The sequence below is a fragment of the Rissa tridactyla genome, chromosome 3 (assembly GCF_028500815.1).
Source record: "Rissa tridactyla isolate bRisTri1 chromosome 3, bRisTri1.patW.cur.20221130, whole genome shotgun sequence".
Classification (NCBI taxonomy): Eukaryota; Metazoa; Chordata; class Aves; order Charadriiformes; family Laridae; genus Rissa; species Rissa tridactyla.
In genome coordinates this window covers 57,643,708-57,663,267 of record NC_071468.1, presented here as the reverse complement: position 1 = coordinate 57,663,267, position 19,560 = coordinate 57,643,708, and the positions used below count along the sequence as shown (strand labels likewise).

The 19,560-nt window shown below is 38.6% G+C and overlaps 1 protein-coding gene across 2 annotated transcripts in view; it reads left to right on the top strand.

Annotated features, from left to right (window-relative positions):
* Nucleotides 1–14,635, top strand: part of RGS17 (regulator of G protein signaling 17) — a 31,474-nt gene extending 16,839 nt beyond the window's left edge. The window contains exons 3-5 of one of the 2 annotated variants that reach the window (XM_054195990.1): nucleotides 8,691–8,780; nucleotides 10,725–10,959; nucleotides 14,447–14,635. In XM_054195990.1, coding sequence (XP_054051965.1) covers nucleotides 8,691–8,780; nucleotides 10,725–10,959; nucleotides 14,447–14,635 — 514 coding nt within the window. The remainder of the gene's footprint in view (nucleotides 1–8,690; nucleotides 8,781–10,724; nucleotides 10,960–14,446) is intronic. The other variant, XM_054195989.1, reaches the window with a different exon arrangement.
* Nucleotides 14,636–19,560: the final 4,925 nt, after the last annotated feature.

Here is a 19,560-nt window from a genome sequence, read left to right as displayed (position 1 = left end):
AAACGTGATTATGAGTGAAAGGTGGGGCTGCCAACTGTTTGCAGGACTCCGAGAGACAAAGTTCTAATAAACTCCAGGTATCACGAAGTTAAGAGTTATAGCTGCTGTTTAGCTTATTAGTAGCTGTTTGCAAACAGCTTATAGTAGCTGTTTGCTTATTAGACAATCTCTTTTCTTGTAATCAGAAAGCTTATGAGGAAAAACACTGTAATGTTACATTGAATGTAATTTTCCTAAAGAGCTTTTTAAAGTTAAGCACAGTATTTCATTTAAATCTATTATTTGGTTACATTCACTAGAATTACTTGCAAAAGACTAGGGAGAATAACAGTTACTAACAATGAATGAAGCCAAGACAACCAATGATTTCATTTTACAATTTAATGATAATTATTTTTAAAACCATCAAAAAAAAAAATGACATTTCATTCATCTTAAACCTTTCCACCAACACTATTTTGTGGAAAATCCAGTTCAGGAGTAAATTATCTTTAACTGTCAAATCTGTGCGGAACACAAACTCAGGTCCAGTCAGCTGCATTCTCTGTAAAACCCCAGAGGAAGCGCCTGTGAAACAGCTTCCGCACCCATCCTGGGTAGCAGAAATCAGACCAGAAAAGTTCCACCTTGAGCTCCCCCTTGGCCCACAGGATTTATGGTATGCAGAACGGTGCATATGGGAGCCAGAAGTCCGCCTGCGTTTACTATTACTGGATCCTGAGCAGACACCGAGCTTTTCAGTTGAAAGCACATTCACAGCACACACAAGTGCCCAACCGTCTGTTACGGACTCTTTCTCAGCTGTACGGTCTTCAAACAAAGAGATGGAAAAAAGGGAAAAAATACGAAGTACACCACACTACAACATAGCAAAGTGAATCGAGGGGAAAAAATGCCACCAAGGAAAATTGGAAAGGAAGAAAATGAATGTTTTCTAGCCATTGGAAGAGATAAAACATCTGGGTTTATCATTTTTTTCATTTTTGTTTTAATTTTTGTGACCTATGACCAAAAAAAAAAACAAGCCCTGTTATCACTGCAGCTTTTATGGTTACAGGTCAAAATGATGAGACCACAGTGTAAGCTGAACAAAGAGCTGGGGGGTTTGTGACTCCACATTCCTTCCCTCATCTGAAGCTTTGAAATATTGGGGGTTTTTTAGCTGTAATATAAAATCTCCAGGATGCCAACCTTGCAAATAGTTGCATTATTAATAAACAAAACAAAAGAAAACAAATATTTCTTTGGGGTTTTTTTCCTACATGATGTCAGGCTTGCAGAATAAGATCTCAAGTTTATAAGTTCTCCCTGCAAACACATTTTTTTTTCACTCTAAACCAGCTGAGTTGAAGCTGAAGTCTATGCTTGTTTGGTTTTTTCTTTTAAAACAATTTGGATTATACATGTCTCTTGCACCATCTTTTCACCTAAGGCAAATGTAACTCTGGCACTCAGGAAACTTAGCACCACAGGTACCTGGACTTTTTGAAAGGAGTTTATAGTTTCAGTGGACACTGCCAAGTAGGCTGATTACAGCCTTATGGTAATTGTTGGCTTTTCCCCAACAGACTGCTTTCCTGTGTCAGTCTACCAAACACAATCTCCATCATTTAGATTTAAGCACAAGACAATTCATTTTTTTACTCAGAGCAGGATGCTATTTTTCACTAAAATTCCAACTTATTTGCAGTATAAAATTCTACATCCTATATTGCTTTACTGAATTCAGTGAAGATCTATAAATCTTACCTCATGAAAGAACCTGGATGGACACTAATTAAAGAAAAAAATCCTTCAAATTTTTTTGATCTGTTTCTTCTATGGAACAAAAATTTTCATGTTCTGATGACTGATTTAAGACCAGATTCTGATCAATTTAAGTAAATGTCTCCAAAGGCTCTTGACCACTCTTACCTTCCAAACTTTCTCACAGAAAACCAATGCTGACATATGGAGATACCAGATTTGCAATTTTTGCTGTTTCATGTCTTTCTCTGGATGAACTGCACATCACTTATGCTGGCCTTGCAGACCTCCAGGGGTCCACGCAAGCCTTTGCTCCAGAATTCATTTAGCGCCGCTAATTTGGCTGAAGTTTGCTCTGCACCTCTATGCTTTGCATATACAGGTATTATTACAACAGTCTAAGTGCTTTAGTCTGTCTAGCTATTCTTCCAAGAAGATAAAGTCTCAGAGGTGAGAGATAAGGCACCACAACGCATGGCTGATGGCTGATGCATCCCCTTTCTCATACAGCCAGGGGCATGAAGGATATAACTTTCTCTGATCCTATGAAAATATCTAGTGCAAGGCATCAATTCTTCATAAAAATCATAAGTCTAGCTCTAGTTTTTCTCAGAATAATTATTCTGGGTGATATTCATTTATTGCAACAAAAAGTGAACTCTTTTCCTAACTTTGATAGCAGCATTTGTTATCCTTTACTTGCCTGAAAAAAAAAAAAGAAAGATAATTCTGTTCATGTAATAATTTCTTTCTCTTGGATGCCTATTTTTGTGGCAATAAAAGGGAGATAGAATATAGCATTACTGACTAGACTCTGTCGAAGTGATTTTTGAGAGTAACATAGCTGTATTGTTCTTTATGAATGGATCATGATAATATTGCAGTTATCTTTCCTTATTATTGCTTCGTACAATATAGCAAAATCATCATGCTCCTCTGGTCATAAACAAACACAGCCCTGACTAGTTTTCACTGCTATCGGGCTTAAATCTTCCAGCTGTCAGAAAAACAAGGTGATGATAGAAAATAATTTTTTCTTTGTTTCATAAAAGAAATTAAAGAGTGCCAGCACAGCTGTCTATTTATTTCATGGCTGCAGACGGGGACCACATCCATCTCTGACTTCTACCAGAGCCTGCCTCAGCATGCAGGAGTCATTTGTGAACACAGCAGTGCAGACAGTTGATTTTTCAATGACTGGCTGTATTGAAGACAGTCTAATCAGACTGAGCCGCAATCAAAAATGAGAGAAGACACTGGCATGCCCTTCTTCTGCATCCAAATTAAAACCAGAAGAAATAAGTTTCTGCTCATACAGGATGTTTTATGCCAGGCACTTATAATAAAAGTAAAGGAATCAAAGGGCTGGGAGGCAGGCAGGGGCACAACCACTTTGTGTTGAAGAGTGAAGGTATTTATCCATCTGGTGAAAGATGTAGGGTTGGTGCCCATCTTTGTTTCAGAGTTTTCAAAAGCACCTTCCCCTCACTTCAGGAAAACGCACTAATCACACGTTCTTGTTTTCAGGCTCTCCCCTCAAAGTTGTATAATATTGTACTTTTTACATAAAATGCTTAAGTATTCACTACATGATGATTTGCCATTAAGTTCAGAGTCTTTTATTTCTGTCTTGTGTAATGCGTACTCTACTAATTTTACCGAGGTAGGACAGCTTCAGCAGAACAGCTTGAACGACATCTACCCTACCACAGTCCCACAGGGAGGGTGTTTCAAATCCTGAATGAGTGCACTAACCGGCTTGTTTAAAGGAGGGCTTTTCCTCCTCCAAACGACCCTAAAAAAATATTTCCTAACTGAATCTATTCGGTACATTCAACCTGTGTTTGTCAACATTTTAGGTGAATGACCATTTTACATCATCTAGCAGTGGAATTTTAAAATCATAATTAAATACTGATCTCTTGTGCTTTTTTGGGGGAGAGAGTTGTTTTTTTTAAGAAAGCCGCCACTTAATCCACACCTATTAAATCACCATTATGTAAGTTTTGTCAGTCCTGCCTGTAGCTCGCTTGCACTGGAAGCTGGACTCAAGCATCAAAAAAATCCTTCTTGTTTTTGGACCTATAACCTAAAAATATTTTGTGTCTTGATCTGGTGATAATAAAAATTCCTAGAAGTAGGATAGGGTGAAGAGCAGAGCCAGTGAGATACACTCTTTCAAAGGGCAGATCAGTGAAAGAAACGTATCAGAACACGTATTATCCGGAGGATCTTAACTGAATATTAACTTTCACCTAAAAACCAAATTCTGCCTTTAGATTATGTATGCGCAACTGGCCTTATGTGGCCTTTGGGGTGGAATAAGGAAGGTTTTTGTGTTACAGTGGTGGCTAGAGGGGTCGTGGCCCCACTGTGTGACATACACAGATTCAGCCTAAAATGTAATCGTTGCCTGGCAGGGCCTCACGTCCGCAAACTTCAGCCGAGAAGCAGGAATTGAGCCCAGACCTCCTGAATGGCAACCCAAGAGCCCACCAACTAGTTCACAGCATCCCAGTTTGATTTCTTCTCCTTACCTTCATGGCAGCCCAAAAAAACCCAAACGCTAAGGCAAGAGGCTTTAATCGTCACATGGCTTTCAATGCCAGACATAATTGCAAAATACTGTGATGATATACTGCATATGATGCATATAACTGAGAAAACACCTGAGTGAATAGTAACTGCTGTTAGCCATGCATGGGCAAAATCTTAGCACCTGTCACAATGGCATAGTTTTCTTGCCATAGTGGTAACAGTAATTTCACTGATTCACCAGATTTAGGCTACTGCTACATCAGAATCTGACGCTACGAAACAATTAAAGAGTATTTGTGTACTGGATAGACAGAGAACAAAAAATCAGGTCCAAGATCTAAATGATTTTCAGTTTCTTAATTGCAGTAGAAGCTAAGTGCAGCAGTAGGGATGCTAAGCAACTTTAAAAAAAAGGCTAAAACCAACAGCTGGAAACACCTGGAGGAAGAGCCAGTGAGATTTTTGCTCTTAAATTAGTCCAACTCTCTTGATGATTTTATCCAATTAGCTTGGCTTTTTTACCTTACCATGCACCAGTGGCCTGCAATACTGATGTAGCAAAGTAATTACTCAACAGAACAACTACTTAATTGCTGAACATGAATATTAACAGCTGAATAATAGTAGCTAAATAAATAAAGATTAGTCTTCTGAATCCCAGTAGTTCCTCCAAAAACACACCAGCTAGGAACTTGGATGAGTTTAACCTTATGTGTGGCAATTTGTTCATTTTGTATTGTATACTTCTTCAAATAGTCCCTGGTCATTAACATTTTTACTTATAAAGTTTGTAAAGTTGCAAAATAGATATGCACTCACTCCAAAGAGAAATTACTCTTAATAATACTACTGCAGTAGTTAAAGAAACTATTGTTTTTGTAGAAGTCAGGAACCCAAGATATATTTGAAAAGTACATCGAGGTCAGGCCACTTGGGCTTGCTGACGTACTTTTTACCATACTCGCCAGAGCAATAGAATCAGCATAAAAATGGGCAGAACAAACCTCCAACAAAACTTCCATAGGAAAACAAACCAGTGCTTGTGCTTTCCACTTAAGTTCTGCCTTTAGATACCCCACATTCTCTCTTTTTAAGGCATTAGTGGTTTTCTTGTCCTTTTGTCGTGGGTAATTTACATCTCCAAATTTTAAAGACATCTGCTGGATGTACTCCAACTAATAAATAATAATGGCACTATATATGTTAAGTTACATCAGATGTCTCTCTAGAACACTCCTTTTTATTTAACTATGTTTTGATAAGGCATATCAGCGATTTCCTCAAAGCCTTAACTAAGATCATTTTGTTAATCTTTATCCTGTTACTTTTACTCTGTTTAGTTTTACACTATACAGCATAATTCTTCTGACATAATCGGCTAGCTTCCGTGATGGAATAATGTATCAAGAACTCCAGCTCAGGGTATGCAGGCTGCCTTGTCTGCTGGGCACTGCTTGAACTCCACAGAGAAATGTGAAAGGATAGGGTGTTTTCAACCGAAGATAGCAACATAGCAAATAGCAATGCAGTGCTGTCATTTTGAGGCAAAAGGTAGCAATCTCTTACTGTGATCAGAGTTATTTAAAGGCTGCTTTCAAATTAGCTTAGCAGTCACAAATGTATAAATATTTAATTTTTTTTTCTAAGCAAACATGAACCAGTTCCTTGAGTGAAAACAGAACATGTCTGAATTGAATGTACTTCTGTATAAAAATGATGGTTTCTTTCACAGGAAAAACATATCAAAAGTAATGTATCCGATGGAACTCCAGCCTTGACAGATGTAGATAAATAAAAGTTGAAATGTAGTGTAGCGTTTGTCACTGGAAACATAACGCATAATTCAGGCCAAGATGTATTATAAATTTAGCACAGCTTTAAATACAATACCAAAACTTGAGAAAGTGTTCCAACCAAGTGTAACACTTCTTTCTTTAGAGTCTTCCCTATTTTGCAATGCTGACTAACTTCAGCCATTGAACTCCAGGTACGAATGGTGAGATGAAGGAATTAGGGCCAAGTGTGTACCTCGCATTGTCACTTTGGTATAGACACCGGAAAACCACGCGCTATGCTCTGGGCCCACCATCTGGACTCTTTACTGAGATGTAATCTCCTAGAAAATCAAAATGCATAGGGCCTATCCGTTAGTTCTTTGGTAAAAAAGTGCAATGAAGTCAACATGGCTTTCTTGTCTGTTTTCCTACTTTTCTTTCTTACTCCCCACTCACTACTTGTATTCCACCTTCTTCCGCCCATGTTGGTTTTCCTAAGTTTAGCAGAGATTGTGCATGAGCAAAACAATAGTATTTGATCCCAGACATCAAATTAAATTAGCAGTGTTGATTAACTGCTCTCAGATGAGTCACCTTCTACTTCCAGTAAAACTCTGCATCCAAACCTTGGAATAAGCCTACTTCCTGACAAGTAAATTATCTCAATACAGCTTAGCTGCTGCTCATGTGATGGAGGAAAGAAAATGGGCAGCTTAATTCCCTTTTGTATGGACTCAGGTGAACACCCTCTTACATTCCCAACATACAGAAGCTGTTTCCTCCTTCCACGGTGTTACTCTTCCATGGAACCAAAGGACACTCACTTCTCTGCACCTTGCAGAGAAGACAAATGCTGCTCTACCTATGGACTGCAAAGGAGGGAGGGAGGGAGGGAGGGAGGAAGAGTGAGAAGGTTTGTGCCTTCCCTGCTTCTCCCTCACCCCAACTTTGTGCTCCAGCCAGATGCAAGGTGACCCTAAGCAGTTACATGTGTGGACTTAAAGATTACAAGACAGAAAGTGGATGGATGGTCCCCTTTTTTTCTCCTCCTATATACGGAACTCCCATTGGCTTTCCTGGGTGCTCCCTCTATAGACTGACAAGCAACAGGTCAGAGGAGACGGAAAGGCTTTTTACCTGCCAACCCCAGAGTTCAGGATGTGTTGTTTCTCCTGCAGCAGTTGATGACACCCTAACACCTTAGCAGCACTGGAGCTGCATTCCTACGCTGTAACAGGGGAAGCAGGACCAAGGGCCTGAACTAAGGTCTTGGCAGGTAAGTGAAGGAGCAACCAGTATCAAACAGCTTTTTTTTGAAAGTGTATGTCTTTGTAATGTTTAAGTCTTAATATGTGCTCTGCTTTGCCTGGGAGCTTAAACTTCCACTTTTCAGATGAGCATTCGAGTTCACCTATAAACTTTGGCAAGCGCTTGAAAAAGTGTTGATGAAACTCATAAATGCAGAGGGGCTAGAAAGAAAGTTACTGGTGCTAAAAATGTCTCAAAGCTGGGATTTCTTCTTAGAGCTGAGCAGTTATTCAGATTAGTGGGGGAGGGAGAAGCTTTATGCTACCAACATATTTTTGTATATCGCCACTTAGGATGACTGAGAGCATTGTTGTATGGTGAATACTCAATATTCAAAATATGAGCTCTGTTAGGATTGGGAGGGGAGATTTTTTTGTTTAGTTGCTTGTTTTCTCTCAATTGGACATGCAAGGGACACCTGATGAGGGGAAATCTCCATCTCATTACTATGTTCCACTTCTTAAGCTTAATTATTGGAACTAGGTTTCCTTTATGAATACTTATGCCATTCAAAATGTGCTTTATTGCAGTAGTTATCAGGAATTGTGTTTTCAGTGGCAATACCATGTTCCAGAACATTCTTAGACAGCACGCACAGAGGAAGTTGCTACCGCTAAAGCAAATCCAATTTAAAAGATATTTACAGAAAAATACATGATGCCAGTTATCAGCTCAAAAGAGAAGAAAAAAAATTAATTTAAAAACATCCTCACCTAAAGGAAGTCTTTCTTTTCCTTTCTTCTGGTAATGTGAAGGTAATGGATGCCTTTCTATTAAGAGGCCAGTAAGTTTTACTTTTTGGACTGAAAAATGAATTTGGGTCAGAGAAGAAAATCATAAGGAGCTGCCACGACCTAAGTTCTGTACCCAAGCCATCTACTGCCACCGTATCCTGGAAAGAAAAAAGGGAACGTTCATAAAGAATGAACAACCATCCAGAACCGATGGGGCACCAAAGCCTTGTCAATACCCAATTCAGATATTCTTATCCCCCCCATCCTTATTGTTACTAATATTCTCAATATACTAAGTGAAATCACTCCAGAAGTGACCTCTAAGTTTACGTCCATCTTTCAGTGGGTTAACTGTGAGCTTGTAAAAAAATTACACATGCTAATAGCAACTGTTAATTAACATTAATCAGAATTAAGGGAAAAAGTCATTATCAAAAATTTCTCTCCAAACTGTGGTTGTAAAATTTAGGGGCAAGAGTGAAAAATTACACTTTACATAGGTTTGTATATTTTAAAAGTTTGCATTACTTTAGTCATTGTTTTAAATTAACTTTCTCTAGACAAAATAAAGTGTTGTACTACATTGCAGCCTCACTGTTAGGAATGAAGATAGAGGAGACAATGCAGGAAGGCCAGCACATACGACCAAAATGGAGAGTATCCAAGTCATAGAAGAATGGTGAGTTGGTCAAACTGTTGCCTAACAAATGTTTTTAATTTGCCTATAACTAATATCAAGAATTGCCTTGAGTTTTATGCTTTAAGAGTGTCCTTTTAATTACTTTTCCTTCAAAAAATTCTACACAAAAGGAAGCAAAATCTGTCCTGACGATGAAATGCCAGCAGAGACATTCGTAAGTCAGGCTTACTTACAGTTTCTTATTTGTGGGGAAGGTGGGGAGGAATGGGAGGTGCAAGGATGGTTCCATAGACCTGTGGGTCTCTGTAAGAAGCCTGTGCTACCTGTGGGATCATTTTCTTCTGTTTATCCAGACAAGAAGAAAATCTAACCAGCATAAGTGTACTTTACAGTCAGGTTTTTATCATGGCTACCTTTCATAAACAGCTTGGACCACGGTTTCATTGGAATTAACCAAAGAAACACATACCTTGAAAAACAGGCTAACATGCACTGAAAGCCTGAGCTTCTATTTCTGTCTAAAGCTTGGGCCCATGTTTATTGTGTTGAAAAAATGCTAACATATCAGTGGCCTTGAATTCTCTAATCCCATAAAAAGCAAATTAAAACTTAATTCTAGAGGATATGATTGATGGCAAGAGCAACCCAAACATCTTCTTGTTGCTACTTCATTCGTTGCTACTTCTTCATTGCTGCGCATGGTCATTTACAAGAAGACAACATCAGAAATTTCCACAAAATACTGTCATGAAGAGAGCTTCCCAATAGACAACGAGGGAGCACAGGATGCTTGTCAGCTCCATCCACTTCAGCAGGTTCTTTTCAGTCTCCTCAGACAGAGGACTTTTCACCTTCAAATCTGTATGTTTATACTTTTTGGTTCAGATTACAATTATTTTGCTGTATATTTTAAATGTTAAACACCTTCTCATTTATTACATCTTTTGGACTGCCGAAAAGCTATCACAAATAGCTTCCCATCATCCAGTCTGCCTTGCATGCAGAGTAGGAGTTGATAAATGGACTTGAAGAGAAATCATATAGACAAATGTCACTTACTGTGCAACATGATTACACAGAAGCTATTAACAACAGCTAGTAAAGCTCTTGTGTTGGATCCTATCAGGAAGAGGAGGGTGAATGCTCAGAATTAAGTTTGAAACCATATTTAATTGTTGTTAAGTAACTTGGAATATTACCTTCTCAAGCTATTCATTGGTACATTAATGGATTAGTGACGCAAGTTAGTCTTCTGATCACTTATCCAGCGCGTCCACTGTTACAAGCCACAAATAGTTTCCTTCAGAAAATGGGAATAAGGACTTTTCCCCTTTCTTCTCTCTCCAGTTTTGCCAGCAACATCCATCACATCTCGTGCCAATAGATCATCATTCAGGTCAATAGCACCAAACAGAGGGAAGCTTAGCAACCCTTAGGTACAAGCACAGAGAAATATGCTAATTTAAAAGCTCTCTGAATCACTATTTTGTTGGGCCTCATTAGTATGCTCTTGGCTGCCAAGAGCCTTTTGTTTTTCTTGTCCTTCCTGAACCAAATTGGGTGGCAGCCAGTGATTGGCCAAACACCATCAGAAGCAGGCAGGGACATCAGGTGTCATCTAAACCCCTCGTGAAAGAGAGTCTGTTGCCAGCTTCCTGAAATCACATCTCCTGTAACTGCAGAGGCAGGAATTCAGTGTTGTTGTGGGATTTTGTCTTTGAGTCTGATGGCTAACAACACTGGTAGAGAACTTGTAGAAAGCCAAGTGCATGTCGCGTAACATTAAACACATTTAGAGGGCTATTCAGATAATGAATGCACAAGTGAAGAGTGAACAAAATTTGCCTGTCACCGCTGAAGCCTTGTTGCTTCCAGTTTCCACTGTGGACTAAAGTGCAGTTGAAAGGAGAATTTTTGGACAAATGTATGAAAACAGTGTTACGAAAATAGAAGCATATTTGTAATGATACTTTGCTTTTGCAGCCAAAACCCTACTGCAGATGAAATTTTGTCTTGGGCTCAGAATTTTGACAAGATGATGAAAACACCAGCTGGGAGGAACCTTTTCAGAGAGTTTCTTCGAACGGAGTATAGTGAGGAGAACCTGCTTTTCTGGCTTGCATGTGAAGATCTAAAGCAGGAGCAGAACAAGAAAGTTATTGAAGAAAAAGCTAGACTTATATATGAAGATTACATTTCTATACTATCACCAAAAGAGGTAAAGCTGTAAATGTTACATATGCATCTTCTGTTATTCCAGAGCAGAAATGTTATACCCTGGATTTCCAGATGGGGGTCTGAAAGGCTGCCTGATCTGTCAGATGAACGTCTTAGTATGGACATTAAATCAGGAAAGGAAGGGACAGAAAAAGTAGAGACACAGGTGCTGGGCCATTTAGCATCACTGGCTACAACACCTCAAAGTTCACTGTAAGACTCGAGAAACTCCAGTAAGAGAAGGCTGACAAATAGGTATGCTTCTTTAGTAACGCTACATGCCTGCCAGAGAGAGGAAGTAAGTAATACAAATGGACTTCTGGAGAAAAGGCACCAAAATTAGGAAATTTAAATCAGAATCATTATAGATTTATCTGCTGCAACAGCTGTCTGGGAGAAAATCTAAATTTGCACCGGTAATTCCTATGTGAGAATCCAGGAATGGAGACCACATATTTTCCCTAATGAAAGGTATGATACTATCTAGGAAATTATATGAGATTTTTTTCAACCCTTATACTGAAATAGACAAATTCTGAAATGATCTTCACCTGGAGCAATGAAAAAGAATCCCCTATCAAACCATCTTTTGCAATATATAAATATATAAGCACTATAGAAGAGTCTTTCTTAGACCACGTCACGTACCTTCAGCTCCTTTGCCTTGTCTATGTGCATTGCATCTGACTTTCTACTCAATAGCATTATGCTAATTTATGCTCACTGTGGACCTTGCTTCCTACATTTTACTTCTGCGCTACATGCAGTAATAATTTGCAACTTCATTCATATGAATGAAGCCAACAGCAATTTATAGCTCCATTATCTTCTCTTGTGCCATAGTGTATACTTCTGCTTTGGAGTGAGATAACTGCCAGCGCAGCAAGCTAATAATGAGTTTTCCTTATAACATAATATAATATCTCTAATACATATATATGTGCTGAATGCTCAGCTGTCTTTTTAAGCTAAAATCAACCAGCAGTTGAAATTCAAATACTAACTAAATGTTGTTTGACTTAGGGTTTAACAAAACTAGTCACAAACTTGATGCACCGGACATGCGTGCAGGTCATCAATCCAGTTGCTCCTGCCCCTACTGGACATCTTATGAGACAAACAAGAACTGCCTGCAATGCTTTAGATCAGCATGGGAGCTGAAAAGTTCTTGTTCATCCAGGCATCCCATTCCAGATGTTATCTTTTGGCATAAGAGCCGAAATATTTAGCATCACTTGTTCAGTGATGAAGTTACTGAGGCAGAAAGTCTTAGTGTTCTGAACACATACCTTGTATTCATCTGTGTAGCAAGGAAATACCTTCTGTAATTCCAACTAGTTTTGCCACATGGCTTTAGCGAGTCACTGAAAAACTACAATGTAAATTAATAGTTCCATAATTACATTTTTTCATTCTATAAGTGCAATTAACTTTTAGTAGATTCAATGGCACAAAACCCCACCACCCTGCCAAATTTGAGCTTTTTATCCCAGCTATTATATTTGATAATGAAGAACCGATTAGCTACCTGCACAAACTGTTTTTGCTAAGATACGTGCATGTGCATATGTGTCAGGGGGAGAACTGCTTAAATCTTAGTGTGCCACTTCTGTGCTACAGAAATGCAATGGTCTAGGATTGAAATCTATTCCAATAAATTCCAAAGATACATGGCTGCAACACAGCTTCTTTAAACTACCATAAACGCTACACCCTTGCACACTGTTGTGTCTAAAAGCAGGTAGACACTGTTCGAGCAGCCCCACTGATCTGTTCGCTCCTGCTGAGCAGCCCGGTTTGCTTGCACAGCTACATTAGTTACACAATGAATTCGATCAGAAAAATGCCTGGGTTGAGAAACAGCCACTTTCAGATGGATCGATCCCTTAACTCAGCTAGCTGGGGGGCTGCCCAGGCAGCCCCGCCAGGATGGGAAAGGGGGGGAGGCTGTTGATGGCAGCCGATGCAGCACCCCTGCCCATCCGTATGGGAGGCGTACAGCTGGGACGCCTGCTGCGCCCTGGGGTGCTGAGCACTTGGATGGAGCGTGTAGATGGATTGCAGATGATGTGTAGATGAATGTAGATGGATGTAGAGAGAATCGGGCTAAGCAGGCGTAATGGATGTTCTGCAGAGGTAGCATACTTGAGTAATAGGTACGGTTTGCTAGCATGAACGGGCAACAATTTACTCATAGTTAGGCTGCATCGCAGTTGTGCCTTGTGACCAAGTAACAGCAAATCTTGGAGAAGAGCGAGCTTGCCTGCTGTAGCAGTAATATACTCCAATATGCCAACAAACCAACAATGACAGATTCTGTAGTTGGTACTGAAGATATCTCCTCACTACCACCCCACCCCACCCCACCTCATCCCATCCCACTGATTTCAAATACTTTGTTTCACCGCTCACACATCCACACACGTTCTGAGTTTTCATGTCTGTTAGCATCCTTCACATACCAAGCTATCTCAGTACGTGGAGCTTTCCAGGGTTCAACTCAATCCTTCAGACAATATGAATATCTATTTACATGGTTGCAGGCTGCAAACCGGTGTAAATCACAGTAGCTTAACTGATCTATACTTGGTATTTCTCTATTCAGTCTTTTAGCCTTTTTCTTCTTAGCTGAGTAAACCTTTGCTGGCCCCAGTGGCTTTCCCTGCTACTGCCATTTCGTTTAATCCAGAAGGCATTAATTTTACTGTTTTTTGAGTATTTTGTGGATAAGCTGTACATTCACTCAAACTTCTAAAGAATATTCTAATATCATCTGTGCTTTCATCCCAAGCATAATATGCCCTTTTCTGCCTAGGTGCAGGAGTTCATTACAAATGGAAAGTAAATGAGAAGCTAAAACTGAAACTTGCTAACAACTTCAATACAGACACATGATATCCTGAAAATCACCAGCTGTTAAAGGGCCTTGAAAAAAAGAACAAATCTGAAATAGTTAATATTAACAGGGAGATTAATATGATAAAAATGACAAAAAACCTCTGGGTAATTTGCGAGTAACAAGTGTAGTGTCTGAAAAAAATTGGGAAAAAATCTGCAGGGCAGCCAGAAGAGAATGCTGAACAAAAGTCTGCTAAAGGGTCAGAAAAAAAACATTTCAGCTCTCTGAATAAGAGTAATTCAACATTCATTGAAATAATTTTAAATAAGTAAAAAAAAAAAGTAAAATAGCATATTTTGGGAAATCCAGGTTGCTGCAGAGCTTTATTTAGTTGCATTGTATTTTTTCTGTTATACGGCTGCACTTCATCTTACAGATATTAAGATGGATGCAAAGACCAAGTCAAAACTGAAATAGAGCTGATGGTCTCAGTCTGTAACTGTGTGGTGGCCCTAAAAGAAGCACAGAGCCTTACTTGAATAAATTGACAAACTCTGGCATGTTCTGGGGACCCCCGTGAAATAAAAGTTACACATAACAGCCTTTCTGATATTACTGTTTAATATTAGTCTGTTCTTATCTTCTTCAGGTTAGTCTTGATTCCCGTGTGAGAGAAGTGATCAACAGAAATTTGTTGGATCCCAGCCCTCACATGTATGAAGATGCCCAACTCCAGATATACACCCTAATGCACAGAGACTCTTTTCCAAGGTTTTTGAACTCTCAGATTTATAAGTCTCTCGTTGAAAGTATTACAGGCTCTACTTCTGAAACTTAGTTCTAATTTTCAAACAAAATAACTTGATTTTTTTGGGGGGTGGGTGGGATGGAAGAAAAGTAGTTTAATAACATCTGGAGCTGGGTTCCTGGAGAACTACAGTTTAGCACTACTCAGGCTACTGTGAAGAAAACAAATACGTATTATGGTCTCTGTCTACATTTTTACCAAGGTCCTCCTTGCTCGAGATGGCACGGGAGGGGAACAATGGATTTGCCAAAATACATTTGTTTCACACTCCTTTCACCCTACTGCAGTCAAGATTGCAATGATGTATTTGTAGTTTTATGAACAGTCTCCTTGTGTATCCTCACACTGCATGTGCAAGGTAAAACTGCTTCACTTACCACTTAGTTGTTGCAATATTTAATCCAATAACATAAATTATATCTGTATTTAAGAACTTTTTTTGTGCAATACAGTCTTATGGTACATAGAAACAATTGCAGCAAACCAGAAAGAGGCTTGCATTTTTTAACATCACTAACTGAAAAAAGCCAATTTTTAAGGTGTAGCATTACTGAACATGCTCTACTGAGTACAATACACTGACTTTTTGAAGCCAATATTTCTGTACAGAAAAAAAAAGAGCTATTTATCACTGTTTATTTAAAATAAATCAAGCGGAGGATTCCTCTGGCTGTTCACTGCCAAAACTGTGGCATTTTCATTACAGAGTTTGCAATGTCAAAAAAAAAAAAAGAAGAAAAAAAAAAGCACAAACCACTTAAAGGGATCCGTATCTGGGTGACACAATCTATGCGCTGATATTGTTTAATTGTTAAAAGAACAAAGATTTTCAATGTACATTTCAGATGTCAGATACTGTAATTGATTTATTAAAGACTGGCTATCCAGTTCTAACACTGTTGTATAATGTTATGTACTTCAGCAAAAAAAGAAAAACAAAAACAAAAAAACAAAAAGCTTGATAATTTAGTTTTTTTAATAAAGAAATTTAATAAAAGATTGCCTACATGTAGCATTTTAGAGCATTTTAGAACATTTTGATGGATTGCATCTGTCCTGTAAGATTTTTTTTTTTGAAAGCTAAATCCAGTGAAAAAATGTTTTTAAACAAAGTAATGTTTTACGAGGTGGCAGGTTAAAGAAGTCTTATCTTAGCTTCTAACCTCATTGATTTCGAGTAACTCCTTGAAAACGAGGGGTTTGGAGAGTAATATTAAACCAAACTTCAAGGGCTCCTAAACCTGCAGTCCTTACCCAAGCAAAATGCCTACGGAAACACAACGCGTGTCTTTCCTGGGTAAAGAATCCTGTACTGAGCCCTTAATCAGAGCTAAGGCAGCACAGTACTCCCATCGCTGGGCTGCCATGGTGTTTTTAATAGGTGTTTGCTTGGCCTTTTTATCAAAAAAAGTCCAATTTTAGGATGCATTTTGATGTTTAAAGAGACAGTGACTCGGAACTTAAAAAAAACCATCTTCATACCTACCATATACAAGCAAAATGAGCGTTAGCATCCCTCACAAACTGCTAAAGATATACCAAGAAATGGCTTTGAATACTTGTTAAATATATATATATGTATGGATGCATGCGTGTATATATATATATTTAACACTGACAACTCTGGTCTTATACTAAGACTTCAGAGGCAAGGTTCTTCTCACTCACACAGGACTAAACACGGCATCAGCCCCTTGCTTTCGATGGGACCGGAAGGTCTGGCAGTTGTGTCCTTGAGTGGAATCTAGCCCCAACACACGTGGCTCCAACCACCCGGTTACTCCTCGCAGGCAGCCTCCGGTGCCGGCTCTCGCTTGGAGACGCTGCCGCCCAGGCGGGTCTGCTGCTATACAGTAACGGGTGGGATGCAGGTCTTAGTTTATTTTCTGGGGCTTATTTTTTTTTTCCTTTGTTTTACTACCTCTCATTTTTTTAATTTATTGAACATGCTTCAAAAAGCAAGTCTGGGGAATTTTTTTAATCATTCTTTTTACTTGAAACCTGTGTGCTTTTTTTGGATATATATACGAACAATTTAATGAACTGTTTCTTAAACTCATTTGGTTTTGTAATTTAAATAGAATTCAGGAGATGATTAAAAGGGCTATTCTCTATTCCCTATGCAAATATTTTAACTGTTGTAGTGTTTGACAAAATGGGATCTAAAAAAAAAAAAATCTGCAAAGTGGAAAACAAATCTGTTTACAGTGGCGTTGCTGACTATCCTACCATATTCAGCACTTTTAAATATTGTTATTTATGAAAATGTAGTTTAAAATGCAAGACAAAATATTTATAAATGTTCCTTTTAATAAATACCTGTTTTGTCTGAAAGTGTTATCGTGTTATGACAACTTTATTCATGTTGGTTAGCTACTTACCATTATGAATAAAATATTCAATTATTATACTGATAGAATAATAGCTATGATGTTTACAAATCCTGAGGGGGGAAAATTCAGTGAAAAAAGGACTGCCTCCTCCTACTGTGAAATGCTGTTAGAAAAAATGAATTTTTCTGGCTTTTTTTTCTTAATTGGAATTTAACTATGGTCCTACATATGTCTAGTATCATTTGATTACAGTTATATTTACTGTGGTACTAAACATATACAGCATCATATATGTATATATTTACATAGTGTAATTTCAAGTTTGTTGGTGTTTGAGGCACAATACATTTAGTCCACGCATCTAAGCAATGTTTAAGAGACAAAACTGCATGCATTAAGTCTTTACAAATGTAGACTTGAATATCCTTAATGTTACTATTTGATGGTGACCTGCTAGTCATAAACTATCTTTATAAGATATTTCACACAGGTAGAAGTTCTTGTCAGCACAGACAAGTCATCCTTTCACAGACAGTTTTAAAGCTAAATGTGCACACCCTAAAATATTATCTTGATTTCTAGCGTAAGATTCAAAAAATCTGTATTTGGAAACTGTTACATCATTTTGAAAAATACTACACCAATCTTCAGTGTAATACTGCAATGAAATCACGTTCAAAACTTCTTGTCTTAAATCCTCTATTTGGAGGGATTTAAAAATTTAACATAACACGTGAAGTTTCCTTCTTGGAGCAAATGCTCATATTAAAATGTTTAATACACTCTTCATCCATCCGTTTGGGTTTCCCAAAATTTTTTTATGAAAAAAATGCACATGGTCTAGATGGACAACAAGTCATGCCGTAACATGATCTCATTGCCTATCATACAGTTCTTTGAACACAAATTGTAAAACAGTCAAGCTATTAAACTGATTTATTGTGCATGCAGTGTACAATACACTTTGAAAAACTGCCTAAATACACTTATTCTATAGCCTGGAATAAAATAAGTATGTATTTAACTTGTATTTCAGTTTTTCATGAGAATGTATATAACAAGTGCACTACAGAAAGTGAGTTATGTTTTCGTCACTTTTGCCCAGTGTGTAATCTTTTCTGTCAAGCAGAGCCTAATGCCAAATAGCCACAAATAAGCAGAGCACTTGTGTACGCTCCTGACCTTTACGTTTCAAAGAAACTGAATATTTATTGTATTATGAATGTGTTCAACTTAGGTGTTTATAGTCAACTTTCATATAACTGAGCTGAAAGTAGTTTGGGATACGCAGGTTAAAACAAAACCTGCAGATAGTATCAAGAGTATTTAAATTCGACTGAAGGCACATATGTTATGAAGGAAACTAAAGGTATGATGGAGAAAAGACAGGTCAGTGACACAGGTCGCTGGGCTGCATATTCACCAACTGAGTCCAGGTACCATGGAAACGTGGCCATAGCACTCCCAGCTCCACAGCCTGTCCACCACTTGCTTAAACACCTGTGGAGTCCACATAATCTATTCGCAGGACAACAGAGAGTGGACACAAACCAGACTTAAGGTAGTAATAGCTCTGTTTCAAATAAAAAGCATGCTAAAGTGTCTATTAGACTGTGGTGTGAACTAAGCAAATAGAGGAGACCTACATTCTACCTTAAACAGCTGGGGTTTCAGCTGTCACCTGATGCCAGACTTGCTCCCCTAGACAGCAAATTCCATCACAAGGAGAAGCTGCCTGTGGAACCAGTACCTAAAAAAGGTGGGGGGCTCTTTCGGTGGGAGCAGCTTGCTGGACTGACAACGCCATGAGCCTGCTCAGGAACCAGCAGCTTCTGTATGCAGTAAGTGCTTGTGAAAGCCATTTAGCATAAGTATTCCACATCACCAATTCAAAAGCAATCAAAGCTGCTACAAGACAGTCTCTTAATGTCAGTGACTCTCTACACCATGACAGTAAAGCTCATACCTCTACAATATCTGTGAGCCTGCTCCCGACAGCGTTAACCCAGCCAACGACAGCCTGAGTCCTTATCAAATCCAACACTGCAAAAAATTAAGGTTGCACATAGACAGACAAACAGCTGCAACACCTGCTCCAAGTTGATTTGAACCATGTCTAACTACCAACTTCAAAACGGAGTTTTTCTCACCCCATAATGCTGTTATTTTTTGAGAGAACCAAGAGTAGCACTGTAGCACATCCCGGGACATGGCTGCAGTGACAAAGGTCTAGTCCTGTTCACCTAAAGCCTCAGTACCTTTGCAGTGACAAAACATCAGCCCTATTTATATTGCTCCCGAATACTTCTGCCAGCAGTAGAAGTGACTGGTTTGTGGGATGAACGAATAAAGCAATAATGGTGCCAAAATCAGCTGGGAAAAAAGTCTGTGTATTACTTTAATGTTATACCAAAGGCCAGATTTTGCCCCTTCCTTTATCCATAAAGTCATCCTGTGGAAATCCATCCTTACGATTTAAAACAGAGATACAATTCAGGTGATTCAAAGGCTGACCAGCAGACATTGACTCACACTACCTTTCTCCTTCTCAAAAACTTTACATTAAATCATGCCTTACTCTAAATTTCCAGAGTTCTGTGCAGTTGTCTCACAAGCAGGGTT